The sequence below is a fragment of the Mustela lutreola genome, chromosome 7 (assembly GCF_030435805.1).
Source record: "Mustela lutreola isolate mMusLut2 chromosome 7, mMusLut2.pri, whole genome shotgun sequence".
Classification (NCBI taxonomy): Eukaryota; Metazoa; Chordata; class Mammalia; order Carnivora; family Mustelidae; genus Mustela; species Mustela lutreola.
In genome coordinates, this window is record NC_081296.1 from 138,180,543 (window position 1) to 138,199,314 (window position 18,772).

At 39.7% G+C, this 18,772-nt stretch overlaps 1 protein-coding gene across 4 annotated transcripts in view; it reads right to left on the reverse strand.

The window, feature by feature from the left end:
* Positions 1-318: 318 nt before the first annotated feature.
* YLPM1 (YLP motif containing 1) overlaps positions 319-18,772 on the reverse strand; it is a 75,190-nt gene continuing 56,736 nt past the window's right edge. For 2 of the 4 annotated variants that reach the window (XM_059182800.1, XM_059182802.1), the window contains 3 exons: positions 15,358-15,488; positions 1,057-1,239; positions 319-735 (listed from right to left, as the gene is read on the reverse strand). In XM_059182800.1, coding sequence (XP_059038783.1) covers positions 1,093-1,239; positions 15,358-15,488 — 278 coding nt within the window. In that variant the 3' untranslated portion in view covers positions 319-735; positions 1,057-1,092. Of the gene's footprint in view, positions 736-1,056; positions 1,240-15,357; positions 15,489-16,667; positions 17,387-18,772 lie in introns of those variants that run through there. The other 2 variants (XR_009355833.1, XM_059182801.1) reach the window with 2 other exon arrangements.

Below are 18,772 nucleotides of genomic sequence, written 5' to 3' on the forward strand. Positions count from 1 at the left end.
ATCCAAAAAATAAAACAATGAAACATCAAGCTGTAACTGATGTACTCCAGGGAACCGACACTTGGAAGAAAAGGAGGACAGGGTACTGGCAGTCATCTCTTCAAGTCTTCAAGGCGCAAAGATAGAGAATGAAATCAGCCATCAAACAAAGATCACTGAGAGCCCTCCTTGTGCTTACAGTATGTGCTATGGAGTCACTAAGCTATATAACATTCAATCGGAAAGAGGTTTTGGATGTTCGGCTAGCACGTAATTAGAACACACCATATTAAAAGAGCAGTAAAAAATAAAGTTAAGAAAACAAGAGAAAGGGGCCCATGCTGTATAGCCCATGAATCTCATCGGCTTTATCGTGAAAGTTTATTGTTTTTAATCCTAGTACAATCAGCTACCAGTTACATACAGTAAAAAACAAAAACAGCCACAAAGCAATGATGATAGAGATAGTCTGTGACATTGTACAGCGGAGGAAATGTTTTCTGTTGGAATCCTCCAGCAGACCCTCCACCTGGCTTCAGCAGTTAAGCTATCACTCCCTCCCTCCCCAAAATAGTTAAAAAGAAAAATTAATGTCTTGCTTGGGTACAGCAAGATTCTAATACCTCTTGGGGACACTGGAGAATTTTAAAAAACTAAAGTGGTAGAAACAAAACAAAAATCGAAACGTGGAAGGCAAGGTGACACACAACGAAGCTCCATGAGGTCGTGGCTTCAGATCACCTCAAAGCGAACCACCTGGAAAGAAAAGAAAAGGCTGTCATGCCACGGAGCAGCAGGCAGAAAATCCAGTAGACTCCAGTATCGCATCATTCCACTCCTCAAATCTATAGAATCCAAGCTTTTCTCAACTCTTGTATTAAGGGAGCCAGGTTGCAGAAAATTTCCCCTTTTCCAACACCATGCACTATAAATGTTGGCAAGAAGCACATACTTACTGTTTTAAGAACCAGAAAATAATACAAGGGAAGCATTTTTAGCAAAGCATGCTGTCTCCTTTATCTCAAACCCTTCAAAACAACCACCCAGTAGGCTATTTATACGATTGTGCAATCTTACCTTAGAGGAACAATGACTCCGTTCAAAAACTAAGTATCATATATATTTGGTTCGATTGAGGGCTTTCTCAGCCAGGTGACCACTTTCATCTGTGATCTTCTCCCAATCAGTCTGTCCGACCACAAAACCTATGGCCCTTTTCCTATCTGCGTCCTTCTTTTCTTCCAGGTCCGCCCATCTCACCTAGAAAGAACACAGCGTTAGGCTGGGCTTTAGGGAAAATAAATATGGAAAGAGCTTCTTCACTCTCTGGATAGTCTAAGGGATGGGGTAACTAATCTGAAACCAAGAGATAAAAATATTAGGAATTAACTGGGGAGAAGCAGAAAAAGCCATGTAAGTTACAGAAAGCAAACTCTGGTCAGTTACCAAGTGCTAACCCTTCTAGCTCCTGAACAGTTCAGCTTTCAGCTCAGTCCTGGTGCCTACCTTTCCTCTGTCTCTCTCCTTTCTGGTTCGCTGATCTTACTTTTCCCTCTGCCTAGTCTTCCTACCTTACATGCTCAGTCCCTCCAACCCATTCTGCCAGAGTGATCCCAAAATACACACGGTTATGACTCTCACCTGCTTTAAATCTTTCCCCTGCCTAAAAAATAAAATCTAAGCACACAGGTCCCTCTGGATTTGGCCCTGTCTACTCTTCAGTGGTGTTTCTGGGCAGTGCCTACAGCCTTTTATATAAGCAGTACGAAATTACTTCTAGCTCTCAGAGCACCTGGAGCCATTTCCCATCTCTGTAATTGTGCATATACTCGTCTCCTTCCTGAAATGCCCTCTGTCCACCTGCCGTAAGTGTAATCAGCTACCCCTGCTTTATCTTTCTTGTTCTTTGCCAATCAAATAATTAATCAATCATTGCTTCCTTAGAGCTACTTCTGGATTTTGACATGTTCACTTTTGAACTTTCACACTATATTGCAATGATCTATTTATAGACCTGTCTTCCCTAAGAGACTAAAAATACCCTAGATCAGTGGACTTTTATTTATCTCTACACAACAAATATTTCTTGAAATCTAAACTTAGAAAATAGGGAGCTGTTACTATTTTCATTCATGAGATAAAGAGATGAAGAGATGGACTCAACTGTTAGCATTTATGGAAATACGTAGATTTTAACTACAAATACATATAGATCAGGGATATTTCCCTTGGTTGGTATTCTGATATTTTTAGAATATAAGCAAATACATTTTCAATTTCAGTAATATATCAAATATAGATTCTTATATAAACAATTAAAAAATAAGTAGATATATTCTGCATAAGCTGAAATACTTGAGAAACTATGAAACTGTGGACATAGCACCAAAGTCTACAGAGATTGTATACATATTTTTAAAGATTTTGTTTATTTATTTAACAGAAAGAGTGAGCACGAGTAGCAGGAGCATCAGACAGAGAGAGAGGGAAAAGTGGGCTCTCAGTGGGGAGCCTGACACAGGGCTAGATCCCAGGACCCTGGGATCATGACCTGAACTGAAGGCAGATGCCCAAGAACTGAGCCACCCAGGAGCCTCATGCAGAGATTGGATTTTTAAAAAAGATTTATTTGAGAGAGAAGAAGAGAACATAAGCACACAAGTGGGAGGGGTAGGGAGAGGGAGGGAGAATTTCAAGCAGACTCTGCACTGAGCTTGGAGCCTGACATGGGGCTTGATCTCACAACCCTGACATCATGACCTGAGCTGAAACCAAGAGGTGAACACTTAACTGACTGCACCACCCAGGCACCCCTAAGATTGTATTTTATTATTTATTTATTTATTTGACAGAGACACAGCGAGAGAAGGAACACAAGCAGAGGGAGTGGGAGAGGGAGAAGCAGGCTTCCCGCCAAGCAGGGAGCCTGATGTGGGGCTCGATCCCAGGACCCTGGGATCATGACCTGAGCTGAAGGCAGCTGCTTAACAACTGAGCCACCCTGGGGCCCCATAAGATTGTACTTTAAATTTAGCTTGTGATTTATTATCTGTGACAAGAAAACCAGAGCATGCATACTCCATGCTCTTCATACTGGACACAGAAATGCAACTGCTCTTATAGGTGCACTGACCTTCCCTATTACCAAAATGAAATGACTAGGCTTCTCCAAACAGCAACCACTTGGTCAAAGAGAAGATAAGTAGTAATAGGAATGGGGAAAATTGGTAACACAATTAAAAAATTTTTTTTTCTTTAAAGATTTTATGTATATTCGACAGAGAGAGGGAATATAAGCAGGGGCAGGGACAGAGGGGCAGAGGAAGATGGGGAAGCAGGCTCTCCCCATTGATCAGGGAGCCTGATGCAAGGGTTGATCCCAGGACCCTGAGATCATGACCTGAGCGAAAGACAGACACTTAAACAACTGAACCACTCAGGCGCCCCAAGCCCAACTCCTTTTAAAGCAGATTTTTAGTGGGTAAAAAACCTAAATTTCCTTCATAGCCTTTAGTAGAATAAATAAATAAATAAGCCTAAATAATGTGGGCTTTTTGTATACAGAGCTCTCTGGGCTTTCTGCTATGGATTTATGCTAACTGTATTTATTTTGATAGATTCATACACTTGGGATCAAGGGGACACATTTTAGCAAAAATGATTATGGTTAAGGGGAATGAAGAATGGACAGACTGGGGGTGCCTGAGTGGCTCAGTGGGTTTATCCTCTGCCTTCAGCTCAGGTCCTGATCCCGCATCGGGCTCTCTGCTCAGCAGGAAGCCTGCTTCCCCCTCTCTCTCTGCCTGCCTACTTGTGATCTCTCTCTCTGTGTCAAATAAATTAAAAAAAAAAAAAAAAGAATGGACAGATTGTGGCCACCGAAGAAAGAAATGGTAAATAGTCCACAGTACATCTTTGGTACAGAGTACACACTGGTCCATCTTACCCTGAATAAACTAAGAACTAACTTTTAAGTCTGTAGCTTAAATTAAGTCTTTAAAACTCAGATAAAATAAAGAACATAGGATTAGAATAAAAAGTATGTAATTATTTTTTAAATAAGCAATATGTTTTAGAACCAATGCCCACAATTTTAAGTTGAAATTAAAATATTTTGGGGTGCTCAGTCGGTTAAGCATCTGCTTTTGGCTCAGGTCATAATTCCAGGGTCCTGGGATCAAGCCTCGAATCGGGTTTTTTGTTCCTCAAGGAGCCGTCTTCTCCCTCTCCCTTTGCCTACCACATCCCTGCTTGTGCCCACTCTCTCTCTGTCAAATACATTAAAAAAATCTTTTATTTATTTTTTTAAAAAAGATTTTATTTATGTATTTGACGGACAGAAACAGCCAGAGAGGGAACACAAGCAGTGGGAGTTGGAGAGGGAGAAGCAGGCTTTTCACCAAGCAGGGAGCCTGATACAGGGCTCCATCCCAGGACCCTGGGATTGTGACCCAAGTTGAAGGCAGATGCTTAATGGCTGAGCCACCCAGGTGCCCCCATAAATAAATTCTTTAAAAAACAAATAAATAAAATATTTTGGAAACTACTGTATTTTGTTCGAATCTTTAATATACACTGGTGCTATATTAACATTATTTATTTGCATCTTGGACTCCTCCACTGGAGGTCTGCTCTAAGAGGCCTCATTTGCAGATCTGACACACACTCAACACTGTAGAATGAATGAATGAATACCAAAACACTAACTATCGGAGCAGAACAATGCTTTCAACTTGAAATGGTTTCTTAAATGTCAGTGCCTCTCTTAATCTTCCCAGAGGTACTTTAACTGAGATTTACCATCTTTCTTTTTTTTTTTTTTTTGGCCATTTATCTTAACCATTAAAAAATGTACAATACAGAAAAGTCTTGACTAACACTCAAAGGTTTGAGGTATATACGTTTCAGCCACTATCACTAAAAATATTTCTAAAATGTGTGAGTCCTGCAAACGAGGGAACGGTTCACCTTCCATTCATCAAAGAAACACAAAGTCCACTGGAGCTACCATTTTATGCCCAACTAAGCAACCAAAATTTTTAAAATATAAATTATATTTTAAAAATAAAGCATTTTCATAAAATTCTAGTTACGATTAACCCTATAGAACTACCTTCTTGTTACAGTAGACATTAATCCTAGCAGCCTGCCTGGTATTCGTAAAAAAAAAAAAAACAAACAAACAAACAAAAAAAACCCCTCAATTATAAAGCAAGCAAGAGATGCCAGAAAAGGAGTAAGTTATGAATTCTGCATTAGTTGCTACCCGCAGGAGCTCCTTGTGGTCTGGTGTTGATTTGGTGAGTGGTTTTAGAGTTACAAACTCTTTGAGATGAGGATATGAGGCAGGGGAGGGGTCACAGATAAGCCACTTTAAAGAACTAGGATGTGGGAGTTAAGAAGATGGCAGCAAAGTAGGACCACCCTAGGCTCACCTTGACCCACAAATACAACTAGATAACTACCAAATCATCCTAAATAGGGGCGCCTGGGTGGCTCAGTGGGTTAAAGCCTCTGCCTTTGAGTCAGGTCATGATCCTAGGGTCCTGATCCCAGGATTCTGGGATGGAGCCCCACATCATTGGGCTCTCTGCTCAGCAGGGAGCCTGCTTCCTCCTCTCTCTCGCTGCCTGCCTCTCTGCCTACTTGTGATCTCTTGTCTGTCAAATAAATAAAAAAAATCTTTGGGGAAGAGTCATCCTAGATACACCAGAAATCAAGCTGAAGACTGGCAGAACAAACCACACAACTAAAGGTAGAGGAGAGGCCACAATGAAGAAGGTAGAAAGTGTGAAGAGGCGGTTTGGGAGAGAAATGGATGTCAGCTGCTGTGGTGGGGAGGGAGCAGTGGTCAGGGAGAGGGGGAGAGACATACTAACACACTGGGGAGTGCAGGGGAAAACAAATCCCCATCTAATTGTCTTGGAAAGCAAGAGGGGCTGAATTTCATGACTTCTGGTAATGGAGTTTCAAAAATCAGCAGGCTTGGCTGGAAGACGCCCTGAGGGCATTGCCCTGCTCTTGGAGAGAAGGCAGGCAAGCGTGCAGCATGGTAACAGCAATCTGAAAAGTGCCTGTGGCATACAGTGTGAAGGTCATTTGCTCATCTTGGAGCACATCCCAGAGAGAGCATTCACAGAGAGAGACTCCTCTGGAAACAAGGAACTGGCCAGCACCATTTCCCTCCCCTGCCCCGGAAGCACAAGCGCAGGACTACCTGTGGGAACCAGCACAGCACTGACACCCAACACTTGACACTCACTACCGAAATTGCCTAACCCGAGACCCCTCCCCAACCCGAGACCCCTCCCCACTCTGTGCATGCACAAACTCTGGTGGGCCTGCCTCAGTCCCAGCAAGCAGAAACCCTCTCCCCAATACTGAACCAAAAGTCTTGCTCACGCTGCCATCTCCAGAGGCAGGAGTTTTGCAGAGCTTTAGTTCTGGCAGTGGGGGCAAAAGGTCTCATTTCACAAACTGACCACAGCACACCTAGTTAAAACGTACTACATTCAGGCCAGGGACCTAACACTGCCCACAACTGGCAAAGAGCCTCTGCAGATAACTAGCCTGAAGGATAAAATGGCTAGGACAAAAGAGCAGACCATATGCAGCATATACTCCCAGAAGCATATACTCCCGGAAGTGCCAGGCCTTGGGGAATAGGGGACACAGTGCAGGGCACCACAGGACCTCTTCTTCATATGGCCATTACCCTCAAGAATGTGAGCTGTAGCTGACTTTCCTAACACAGAGAAAGAGGCACAGAGAGTTAGACAAAATGAGAAAACAGAAATTTATCCTAAAGTAGAGAACAAGGACAGGGCCAGAAATCTAAGCAAAACAGATATAAGTAACATGCCTAATAAAGAATTTGAACTAATGATCATAAAGATACTCACTGGATCTGAGAAAAGAGTGGAGGACATCAGTGAGACCCTTAGCAGAGAGAGAGAAGGAATAGCACAGCAGAAATAAAGAGTACAATAAATGACATGAGAAACATGCTTGAGGGAATGAACAGCAGGATGGAAGAAGAGGAAGAAGGAATGAGTGGTCTAAGGAGACTGAGTAATGGAAAGTAATCGGGCTGAACAAAGGAGACAAAAACAATTATGCAAAATGAGAATAGTCTTAGGGCACTCAGTGACTCTATCAAATGTAATAACATTCTTATTATAGGAGTCTCAGAAGACGGAGAGAGACAAGAGGGGACAGAAAATTTATTTGAAGAAAGAACTCCCACCAAAATCAACAAAAGCAGATCCACACTAAGACATATTGTAATTAAACTGGCAAAATATAATAATAAAGAAAAAGTCTTAAAAGGAACAAGACAAAAGAAGGCAGTAACTTACAAGGGAAAACTCATAAGGTTAGCAGGAGATTTTTCAGCAGATAACTTCCAAGCCAGAAGACAGTGGCATGATATATTCAAAGTGCTAAATGGGGAAAATCTGCTGCAGAGAATACACTATTTAGTAAGGCTATCATTCAGAAAAGAGAGATAGAGACAAACAAAAAACAAGGGAGTTCATGATCAGTAAACCAGCCCTACAAGAAATATTAAAGGGGACTCTGACTGGAAAGGAGAGCAAAAGTGACAGTATAAAGGTAAGAAACACAAAAGCAATAAAAATGAATATTTCTGTTAAAAAATCAGTCAAGGTGGGGCGCCTGGGTAGCTCAGTTGGTTGAGCAACTGCCTTCAGCTCAGCTCATGATCCTGGAGTCCCAGGATCAAGTCCCGCATTGGGATCCTTGCTCAGCAGGGGGTCTGCTGCTCTCTCTGCCCCTTCCCTGCTCATGTTCTCGCTCTCATTCTCTCTCTCTCTCTCTCTCAAGTAAATAAATAAATAAAATCTTTAAAAAAAACAGTCAAGGAACTCACAAAATAAAAAGATGTATAATATTATAACATACACTTAAAATGTGGGGAGGAAAGGCAAAAAGAATAAGTTCAAACTTAAATGACTATATAGACTGCTACATGCAGAAGAGGTTATAAGCAAACCTAAAGATAACCATATATCAAAAACCACTAATAAATATGCAAAGAATGAGGAGAATGAAATCAAATACATCACTAAAGAAAATCAGCAAACCATGAGAGAAAGACAAGAAAGGATCAGAGAATACCTTCAGAAACAACCATAAAACATAATAAAATGACAATGAAAACATATTTGTCAATAATTATACTGAATGTAAATGGACTAAATGCTCCATTCAAAAGACATATGGTGATGGGATAGATTAAAAAAAAAAAATGAGACCCATCTATATGCTGCCTATAAGAGACTCATTTTAGACCTAAAGATACCTGCAGATTGAAAATGAGGGGATAGAGAAATATCTATCCTGCAAATGGATGTCAAAAGAAAGCCAGAGTAGCAATACTTACATTGGACAAAATACTTTAAAACAAAGATTGTAGGGGCACCTCGGTGGCTCAGTGGGTTAAAGACTCTGCCTTCTGCTCAGGTCAAGATCCCAGGGTCCTGGGATCGAGGCCCACATCGGGCTCTCCGCTTAGCAGGGAGCCTGCTTCCTCCTCTCTCTCTCTCTATGCCTGCCTCTCTGCCTACTTGTGATCTCTGTCAAATAAATAAATAAAATCTTTAAAAACAAAAACCAAAAAACCCAATGACTGAAACAAGAGATAAAGAAGGACCTAATAATAACAACGAAAGAGACAATCCAACAAGAAGATATAACAACTGTAAATATTTACACACCCAACAAGGGAACACCTAAATACATAAAACAGTTAATAACACTAAAGGAACTAATCAATAATACAGTAATAGTAGGGGACTTTAACACCCCTCTTATCAATAGATCATCTAAACAGAAAATCAACAAGGAAACAGTGGCTTTGAATGACACTTTGGAACAGATGGATTTAACAGACATATTCAGAACATTCCAGCCTAGAACAGCAGAACACATTCTTTTCAAGTACATATGGAACATTCTCCAGAAGAGACCACATATTTAGCCCACAAAACAAGCCTCAACAAATTCAAGATGAAAGTCATACCATTCATCTTTTCTGCTATGAAACTAAAAGTCAACCACAGGAAAAAATCTGGAAAGAGCACAGATATGTGGAGGTTAAATAATGTGCTACTGTGAATGAATGGGTCAAATAGGAAATAAAAGAAGAAATTTAAAAAGTACATGGAAACTAATGAAAATGAAAATACAACAGACCAAAACTTCTGGGATGCAGCAGAAGCGGTTCTAAGAGAGAAGTATAAAATATTATAGGCATACCTCAAGAAGAAAAACCTCAAACAACTTAATCTGACACCTAAAGGAGCTAGGAAAAACGAACAAACAAAACGTAAAACCAGAAGAAGAAAGGAAATAATAAACATGAGAACAGAAATAAGTGATACAGAAACTAAAAAAACAATAGAACAGACCAATGAAACCAGGAACTAGTTCAATATCAATCAGTATCAATTAAATCGATAAACCTCCAGCCAGCCTTACCAAGTAAAAAAGAGAAAGGACTCAAAATCACAAATGAGAGAGGAGAAATAAAAACCAACACAACAGAAATACAAACAATTATACGTGAGTATTATGAAAAACTATATGCCAACAAACCCAGACAACCTAGAGGAAGTAGATAAATTCCTAGAAACAAACAAACTACCAAAACTGAAACAGTAAGAAATAGAAAAATTGAACAGACTGATAACCAGCAAAGAAATGGAATCAGGAATAAAAAAACTGCCAACAAACAAAAGTCCAGGACCAGATGGCTTCACGGGCAAATTCTACCAAACACTTAAAGAAAGAGTTAATAGCTATTCTTCTCAAACTATTCCAAAAAACAGAAAAGGAAAACTTCCATATTCATCCTATGAGGCAGCATTATTCTCTTAACAAAACCAGAGAAAGACACTACTAAAAAAGAGATCTATAGCCCAATATCCCTGATGAATGTAGATGTAAAATTCTCAACAAAATACTAGCAAACTGAATCCAGCAACACATTAGAAAAAATCATTCACCACAAGCAAGTGGGATTTATTCCTGGGTTTCCAGGGTGATTCACATTTGCACATCAATCAATGTCACATCAATAAGATAAAGGAAAAGAACCATATGATCATTTCAACAGATGGAGAAAAAGCATTTGACAAAGTACAACATCCATTTATGATAGAAACCCTCAACAAATTAGGTTTAGAGGGAACACAACTCAACATAATAAAGGCCATATATGAAAAAAACCACAGCCCGTATCATCCTTAATGGGAAAAAACGGAGAGGACAGAAACAAAACAAGGATATTCACTCTCACTACTTTTACTCAACATAGTTCTAGAAGTCCTAGGCACAGCAATCAGACAACAAAAAGGAAAAAAAGGCATCTAAGTCAGTAAGTAAGCAGTAAAACTTTCCCTATTTGCAGACATGATACTACATAAAGAAAATCTGAAAGACTCCACCGAAAAACTGCTACACGAATTTAGCAAAGTCACAGGATACAAAAATCAATGTGCAGAAATCTTCTACACTTCTATAAACCAATAATGAAACTGCAGCAAAAGAAATTAAGAAAACAATCCCATTTACAACTGCATCAAAAAGATACCCAGGAATAAACCTAGCCAAAGAAGTGAAAGACCCGTACTCTGAAAACTATAAAACACTAATGAAAGAAACTGAAGATGACACAAAGAAATGGGAAGACATCCCATTCTAATGGATTAAAAGAACAAATCTTGTTAAAATGCCTATACTCTATCCTAAGCAATCTACACATTTAATGCAATCCCTATCAAAATCGCAACATCATTTTTCTCAGAACTAGAACAACAATTCTAAAATGTGTATGGAACCACAAAAGATCCCAAATAGCCAAAGCAATCTTGAAAAAGCAAAGCAAAGCTGGAGGCATCACAATTCTGGACTTCAAGTTAAATTAAAGCTGCAGTAATTGAAACCGTATGGTACTGGCACAAAAACAGACACACAGACCAATGAACAGAATAGAAAACCCAGAAATGAATCTACCTACCTACCTACCATTTATAACGGTCAACATAAGTTGGCCATTAATATGGTCAACTAATCTTCAACAAAGCAGGAAAGAATATCTAATGGGAAAAAGTCTCCTCAACAAATGGTGTTGGAAAACCTGGATAGCACCATGTAAAAGAAAGAAACTGGACCATGTTTCATACACAAAAATAAATTCAAAATGAATTAAAGATCTAAACGTGAGACTAGAAACCACAAAAATCCTAAAAGAGAACACACACAGTAACTTCTATGACACGGGCTATAGTAACCTCTTCCTGGTCTTCTAAGGCAAGGGAAACAAGAGCAAAAATAAACTACTGGGACTACTTTAAAACAAAAAGTTTCTGCACAGCAAAGGAAACAATCAACAAAACTAAAAGACAACTTATGGAATGGAAGAAGATATTTGCAAATGACATATCCAATAATGGGTTAGTATCCACATACTGATAAAACTGATAAACTGATAAAACTCAAGAACCAAAAACCATTTAATCCAATTAAAACATGGGCAGATGATATGAACAGACATTTCTCCAAAGACACACAAGATGGCCAACAGACACATGAAAAGATGCTCATCATCACTTATCATCAAGGGAAATGCAAATCAAAACTATAGTGAGGGCGCCTGGGTGGCTCAGTTAGTTAAGCAACTGCCTTTGGCTCAGGTCACGGTCCTGGAGTCCTAGGATCAAGTCCCGCATCAGGCTCCCAGCTCCACGGGGAGTCTGCTTCTCCCTCTGACCTTCTCAACTCTCATGCTCTCTCTCACTGTCTCTCTCTCAAATAAATAAATAAAATCTTAAAAAAAAACTATAATGAGATATCACCTCAAACCCGTCAGAATGGCTAAAATCAACAGCACAAGAAACAGCAGGTGTTGGCAAGGATGTGGAGAAAGAGGAACACTTACACACTATTGGTGGGAACGCAAGCTGGCGCAGCCACTGTGAAAAACAGTATGGAGGTTCCTCCAAAGTTAAAAATACAACTACCCTATAATCTAGCAATTGCACTACTGGGTATTTATCCAAAGAATATAAAAACACTAATTCAAAGGGAAACATGTACTTCTATGTTTACAAAAGCATTATTTACAATAACCAAATTATGCAAGCAGCCTAAGTGTCCACTGATTAAGGAGTGGATAAAGATATGGGGGGTGTGTGTGTGTGTATGTAAATAATGCTAAGTGAAATAAGTAAGTCAGAGAAAGACAGATATTATACGGTTTTACTCATATGTGGAATTTAAGAAACAAATGATCAAAGGGGAAAAAAGACAGAGAGAGAGAAAAGTTGAAAAAAAGACTCTTAGAGCACCTGGGTGGCTCAGTCAGTTGAGTACCCGACCCTTGGTTTGGGTTTGGGTCATGATCTAATGGGTCCTGAGATCAAGCCCTGTTTGGGGCTCTACGCTCAGTGCAGAGTCTGCTTGAGATTCTCTCCCTCTTTCTCTGCCCCCACCCTACTTATGCTCTTTCTCTCTCTCTCTCTCAAATAAATAAATAAATAAATAAAATCTTAAAAAAAAGAAAAAAAGAAAAAAAGAAACAGACTCTCAAGTATAAAGGACAAACTGAGGATTACCAGAGGGGAGGTGATGGGGGGTGGGGGGAAGGGGTGAAATAGTCCATGGGGATTAAGGAGTGCACATGTCATGGTGAGCACCAGCTGCTGAATGGAAGTACTGAATTACTACATTGTACACTTCTAAAACTAGTATAACATGGTATGTTAACTAACTGGAATTAAAATAAAAACTTAAAAAAAAAAAAAAACAACTAGGATATGCACAGCCTACTTCTCTTTGTTCACCCAGCTTACACAGTAAATTACATGGGATCACATACTCCATAGAGTATTTGACTAAAAATAAACCAGAGAAAATATTTGTCATTTGAGATTATTTATTGTTAACTCAACTATACCAAATTATTATTCCCAAGGAGGGGCTATTTCTAATTCTTTTTTTTTTCCCTCCAAAGGGAGTTTCTAAATTTTTTAAAATTCATTTATTTGTCAGAGAGAGAGAGAACACAAGCAGAGATAGAAGCTGACAGAGAGAGAAGCAAGCTCCCTGTTGAGCAAGGAGCCTGATGCAGGACTTGATCCCAGGACCCTGGGATCCTGACCTGAGCCGAAGGCAGACGCTTAACGGACTGAGCCACCCAGGCGCCCTGAGCTATTTCTAATTCTATTGCTCCAACTTTAAAACTGGAATAGGAGGAATCAACACAGGTAGTGCCTGGATGGAGTGAGGCACACAGTAGGCCCCTAATCTCTGTTTTCCCTCCTTTCCAGTTACATGGACACGGGTGGGCCTAGGGGCCATCTGAACTATTTAAAAGAGTTTGGAAAACTGGAGTTCTTTGTAATGTTATCCAATATAATGAAGTGTTACTGGCATTTTTATTCTCTTACAATAAATACTCTTTCAATATTAAAAGTACTGCAGAAATCCATAAAAAAGAAACGATGTGTAAAGATAAAGAAATGACACACAACGTCATCTTAATTAAGGAAATGCAGATGCCATTTTTGTCTTACCTATCAAATTGCCAAAAGTTTAAAAGTCTGATAATAGCACCTTCAGTGTAAGTGTGGAAAAACAGGCATTTACTTACATGTGGGTGTATGAACAGATGTAATCTTTTTGGAAAGAGAGCTCACAGTATTAGTCAAACTGACAGAAGATTGCAGCTTTAGTGCTATCTACCCTAGGGATATACTTTCAAAACGATGGCAAAAACATATGCACCACAACTTTCCCCATAGTATTTACATTAACAATACAGTGAAAACAGCTAAGTATCCACCAGTAAGGGACCCGATAACTGTACAACCAAACATTAGGAAGCTATTTAAAAAGAATGGTAGGTCTGTATATACTTAAAATAGGAAGACCAAGACATATTAGCTAGAAAAGGCTTATCCAGATCATATATAATATGATTTTTTACTTTGTTGATTTTGTTTTAAAAGATATACACAAAGGTCACTTTTCCTAAATTTAATGTCTGTATGATGTTTTGGTTACATTTCTCTGCTCCTTTTCATTACAAACTTCATCAAAAAGGTGTCTCTATCTGCTGTTCTACAGTTCATATCCTAGTACTTCTTTAGTCTGCTAAAGAAGAGAGTTAAAGTTAAAAGCCCTAAAGGGCTTGGTGCCCTTTAACTCTCTAAGAAAGCTTGACTGAGGGACGCCTGGGTGGCTCAGTGGATTAAGCCGCTGCCTTCGGCTCAGGTCATGATCTCAGGGTCCTGGGATCGAGTCCCGCATCGGGCTCTCTGCTTGGCGGGGAGCCTGCTTCCCTCTCTCTCTCTCTCTCTCTGCCTGCCTCTCCATCTACTTGTGATTTCTCGCTGTCAAATAAATAAATAAAATCTTTAAAAAAAAAAAAAAAAAAAAAAAAAAGAAAGCTTGACTGACTACTGATCAATCAGTGATCTCCATGTTGCCAAATCTAATCGCCATTTCTCTGTTCCCAATTTACTTGCCTTCTCTGTATCATTTAAGAATTAATGACTCTCTACTTCTTGAAACATTCACTCCACGTGAATTTCTAAATTTTGAGGTCCTGGGTCTTACTATCATTTCTAACTTAAATGGTCCCGCACTGACCTCGTTTTTTAGTCTCAAACCGGACTCCCCTGGTTTTCTCTGACTCAGTAAACGGCACCACACACATGGCGTGCTTATGGCCAGAACCCTGAAGATTCACCTTTGCTTCCAACCACTCCTGGACTCTCTATATCTAACCCACTAGGAAATCCTACAGATTCTTGAGGCGCCTGGGCGGCTCAGATGGTTAAGCATCTCACTCCTGATGTCAGCTCAGGTTATGACCTGATGGTCGTGGGATCAAGCCTCTCGTGGTCATGGGAGCCCCTCTGTGCTCAGCAGGGAGTCTTCTTGAGATCCTCTCTCTTCCCTCTGCCCCTCCCTCCCCTGTACTCACTTTCTCTCACATAAATAAATAAATCTTAAAAGAAAAAAAAAAAAAAGAACTCCACAGATTCTCTTCAACACCTGCACCTGGCTATTGTGCCCCAGGACAAAACAGCACAAGTGGCCACTTCAAATTCCGTTAAGATTGACAATGTGCTGGCCATGAGAGTCTGTTCCCCATTTTTAAAGTTACCTGTGCATTTTAACCTGATAATTTGTAAGGTCTGACTCCTTCTTTTGATCTGTAATATGATATAGTATCAATTAAATCACTCTAAAAAACAGTATTCATATTCTTATCAGCCTATAACCTTCTAGAACCAGCTGCCTAAAGGAGCCCTTCACCTAATGGCAATTATTGACAAAGTCTCTTACCCTCTTCTTCCCAGGTTCAGAAGCACGAGTGTCATAATCATCAGGGAGCTGAAGATAATCCTCCATTCTGCTGGCAATTGCCTCCCAGTCACGTTTCCTTTTAGTACCAGTTCTCAAGCCATCCAACTTGTCTGAGGGACAAACACAGAGCCGCAGCATTAAGGAGGAGTGTGAGTTTGCACACAACACACAAACAAAGGAAAAGAAGTCTGGAACACTGTCAGAGGGCAGGGCCACATTTTTGAGAGCAGCATCGCTTGCAGATCCAAACTATCTTCTTGGCCGAGGTAACAGTTCTGGGCAAATTCCATTGTTTATCTGGTGTTCTCACTGGCAGGCATTACATTACAAAGTTGGTTTAAGTAACAAACACGGGCAGGGCAAGAAAAGTCACTTGTCTCCTGGCCTCCCACCCCACCAAATCACACTTCAGCTCTTGTGTTCTGAAGGAAAATGCGGAGACGGGTTTTTCTAAAAGCTATTTCTTCTACTCTTTTTTTTTTTTTCCTTTAATGCAATATTAACACCACCCATTTGATCTGTAATCATGTGTGATACCGTGTCTTATGAAAAGTAGGTAGTACCAACAACTTAATGAGCCAAGCTAATGTTTAAAAAGGTTTTCGATTAATAGTTCCTTGGGATTTTGACCAGTGATCAAGGATTCCCCATGAGTTATTGTTTCTGAGTAAGCTGATTGTACGAATCACCACTGTGAAGTGCTACTGACCATTCTGAGGCTAAGAGTTAGTCCGCCAAAGTGACCAGATCTAAATTTTCTTTCTGAATCCTCAATCTGAGAGGGCTAGGTTTCCCAAGGGCCCCAAACTGTAACCAATTAAAAGAAGAGAGATAGAGGATTCAGAAATTCTGAGACATGAGTTTAGGTGTGTTCAAGTACACGCAATGAAAATATGTAGTCATTTTTAATTGGTTGTTAACACTGATTTTGAATTCCCTATGTGAAGTATTACGAGTTATTTATATTTTTAGCTACATTGAAGTACTAAACTCTTGAATAATCTGTGATTACATACACATACTATTATTAAGAAAGTCAATAAAAGAAAACCGAAAAACGTCAGAAATACACAGTAACCATACTTCATTAAACTCCATAAAGGGTGCAGAGTGTATATATGATAAAAAATTTGTTAGGCACCAAGTTGGAGAGAACTTGATATGAAAAGGAAAATACAATGGAAGCAGTGGCAGGAAAAGAGGGTGAGTTTGTGCTTCAAATGTAAAAGATTCACACACAACTAACTGTACCATACCATACAGGCTTAAAAAACCAGTAAGATTTCGCATACTTGGCAAAGCTTTTATTTCCTAAAACCCTCCCCCATAAAAGCAGTATTCTGAAAAATCTGCAAGCAAACTATAACACTTTACAAAACTCAATAAATTTTTTATCATATCACTTTGGAAAAACTTTAACATGAATGAGTTCAACAGAAACGGTTTCCTGATCTCTTCTGTAAATCACATGCTGTACCAAATGGCTCTATCTTCACGGGTATGACAGGCCGTAGAATACAAATTCTTAAAGTGATCCCTTGACTGCTCAGGGACACAGATTATGGTATTAGAAAACCAATGAAGTCCCACAAACAATAAAACTGTTCTAGTTCAACAGTATACAGTATTACTAGAAGAGTAGGAAGCTCTAACACACTTAATAAATAAACCTCAGACGATTTCCAAACTTAAGATTAACTTTGACATTAACATACTTTAAAAGAAAAAAAAAATTCATATCTGAATTCCAAGAATAGAGCATGGCCAAGGCAGCAATGCAGAAGGGCAAGGGTGAAAACTGCAAGAACGTTTCCTCAGACACCGGGTAAGTGACAGGAGTTACAGACCAGGAGTCCCATATTTGCAACATGGAAGATCAGAAGAGCATGTACTTCTAGTCTGAACACCTTTGTTTGTAATGTTTAATTGGAAATTTCATTGTGCACAGCATGTTTAAAGCTTCCTTCTTGGGGATGAAGAAAGGTTCATACCTCTTCCACATGGCATCCTGGAAACCCAAACACACAGATGTATGGCATAAGGTGAGGGAAGAGGAATCTGGGGTGTTAATTACAGAAGACGGCTGGTGTCCCATACACCCATACTAATGACTTTCAGAGGTCTGAATTTCAAAAGATGAAGTTTTAAGATGAAGATGAAGGTCTAAACATCCAACTTGGCAGGTCACAGAATTTTCCCACATCTTCAGAACAGTATATATTATATAGCACGACAGAAAATTTTTGTAAATACATCTATGCATTTTCTAAATATAAATGGTGTTTCTGAAAATTCATTCATGGTAAACATACGAGGGTTATGTGCCTATATGAATAAGTGCATTCCAACTGTGAACAGATGAATCTGCCTGACACGTAGAAGGCTAATACACAATAACCGATAAGGAGCGACAAATGACAGATGAGGAAAGCAAAAGTACTTGGTATGGAGAAATCTATAATAGGATAACACTCTCAGACCTTCTCTTGGTTTCTCACAGTTGGAGAAACCAAAGCTGTATCGTCGGAATATAAGTAGCTTCAGTGCCGAATCCGAGCATCTGAGGTGGCACGTAATACCCACCCTTGTATGAGGGTGCCTGTGCCCCAGCTGAGAAGGAGCCAGTCAGGGGCAACTGGAGCGGGCCACAGGCAGTCATTACGACTCCACCACACCCGTGCATTTCAGGCCGGTTCTGAATCTTTCTAAAATTACGCCACTCCTGATTTAACACTTAAACATCAGCTGAACTGCATGCTGTACCTAATGAACAAAGATCAAGAATCCGTAATGAGAATGAACCAGCTGCACGAAAGGTGAACGAGTCCTTTCTCATTGGCAGACTCATTTGTGAATCAAAACTCCCCCGATACAGATGCAGCTCTTCTGGCTCAGTGTGTGACACCGATGAAGCTTAGTATGTTTCCATCTCGCATGATCATGTTACCCAAAGTAATTCAAGAATGTTGGTAGAGTACTCACAAAAATTAATTGGACCTGGTAATCAGTCTATTGAGTTTGTTATGCTAAAGAAGGCACCATAAATAGGTTAATTCCTAGATGAAAAGCCTCATGTTTTAGGGAAGAATCTTTGTTTCATTTGGCTACATGGACCAATCTCAAAGAAGCCAGCACTTTCAAGAATGCTCACACTCAATCTGCCTTCCTCCACGGGGAGATTGGCTCTTAAGGTAACAGAGTGGTACAAGATGTGAGTCATTACATAAAACATCACTGTCACTCTTACTAAAACAGCAGCAGCAGCAAACATGGTGGATTTATGTTCTGAATTCTTATTGGACCTGCAGTGCCTTTAACTGAAATGTCTATTTAACAAATCCATTTCTGGAATTAACTGCCTAACAGTCTTTCTTTAAGATGAACTGAATTTGTA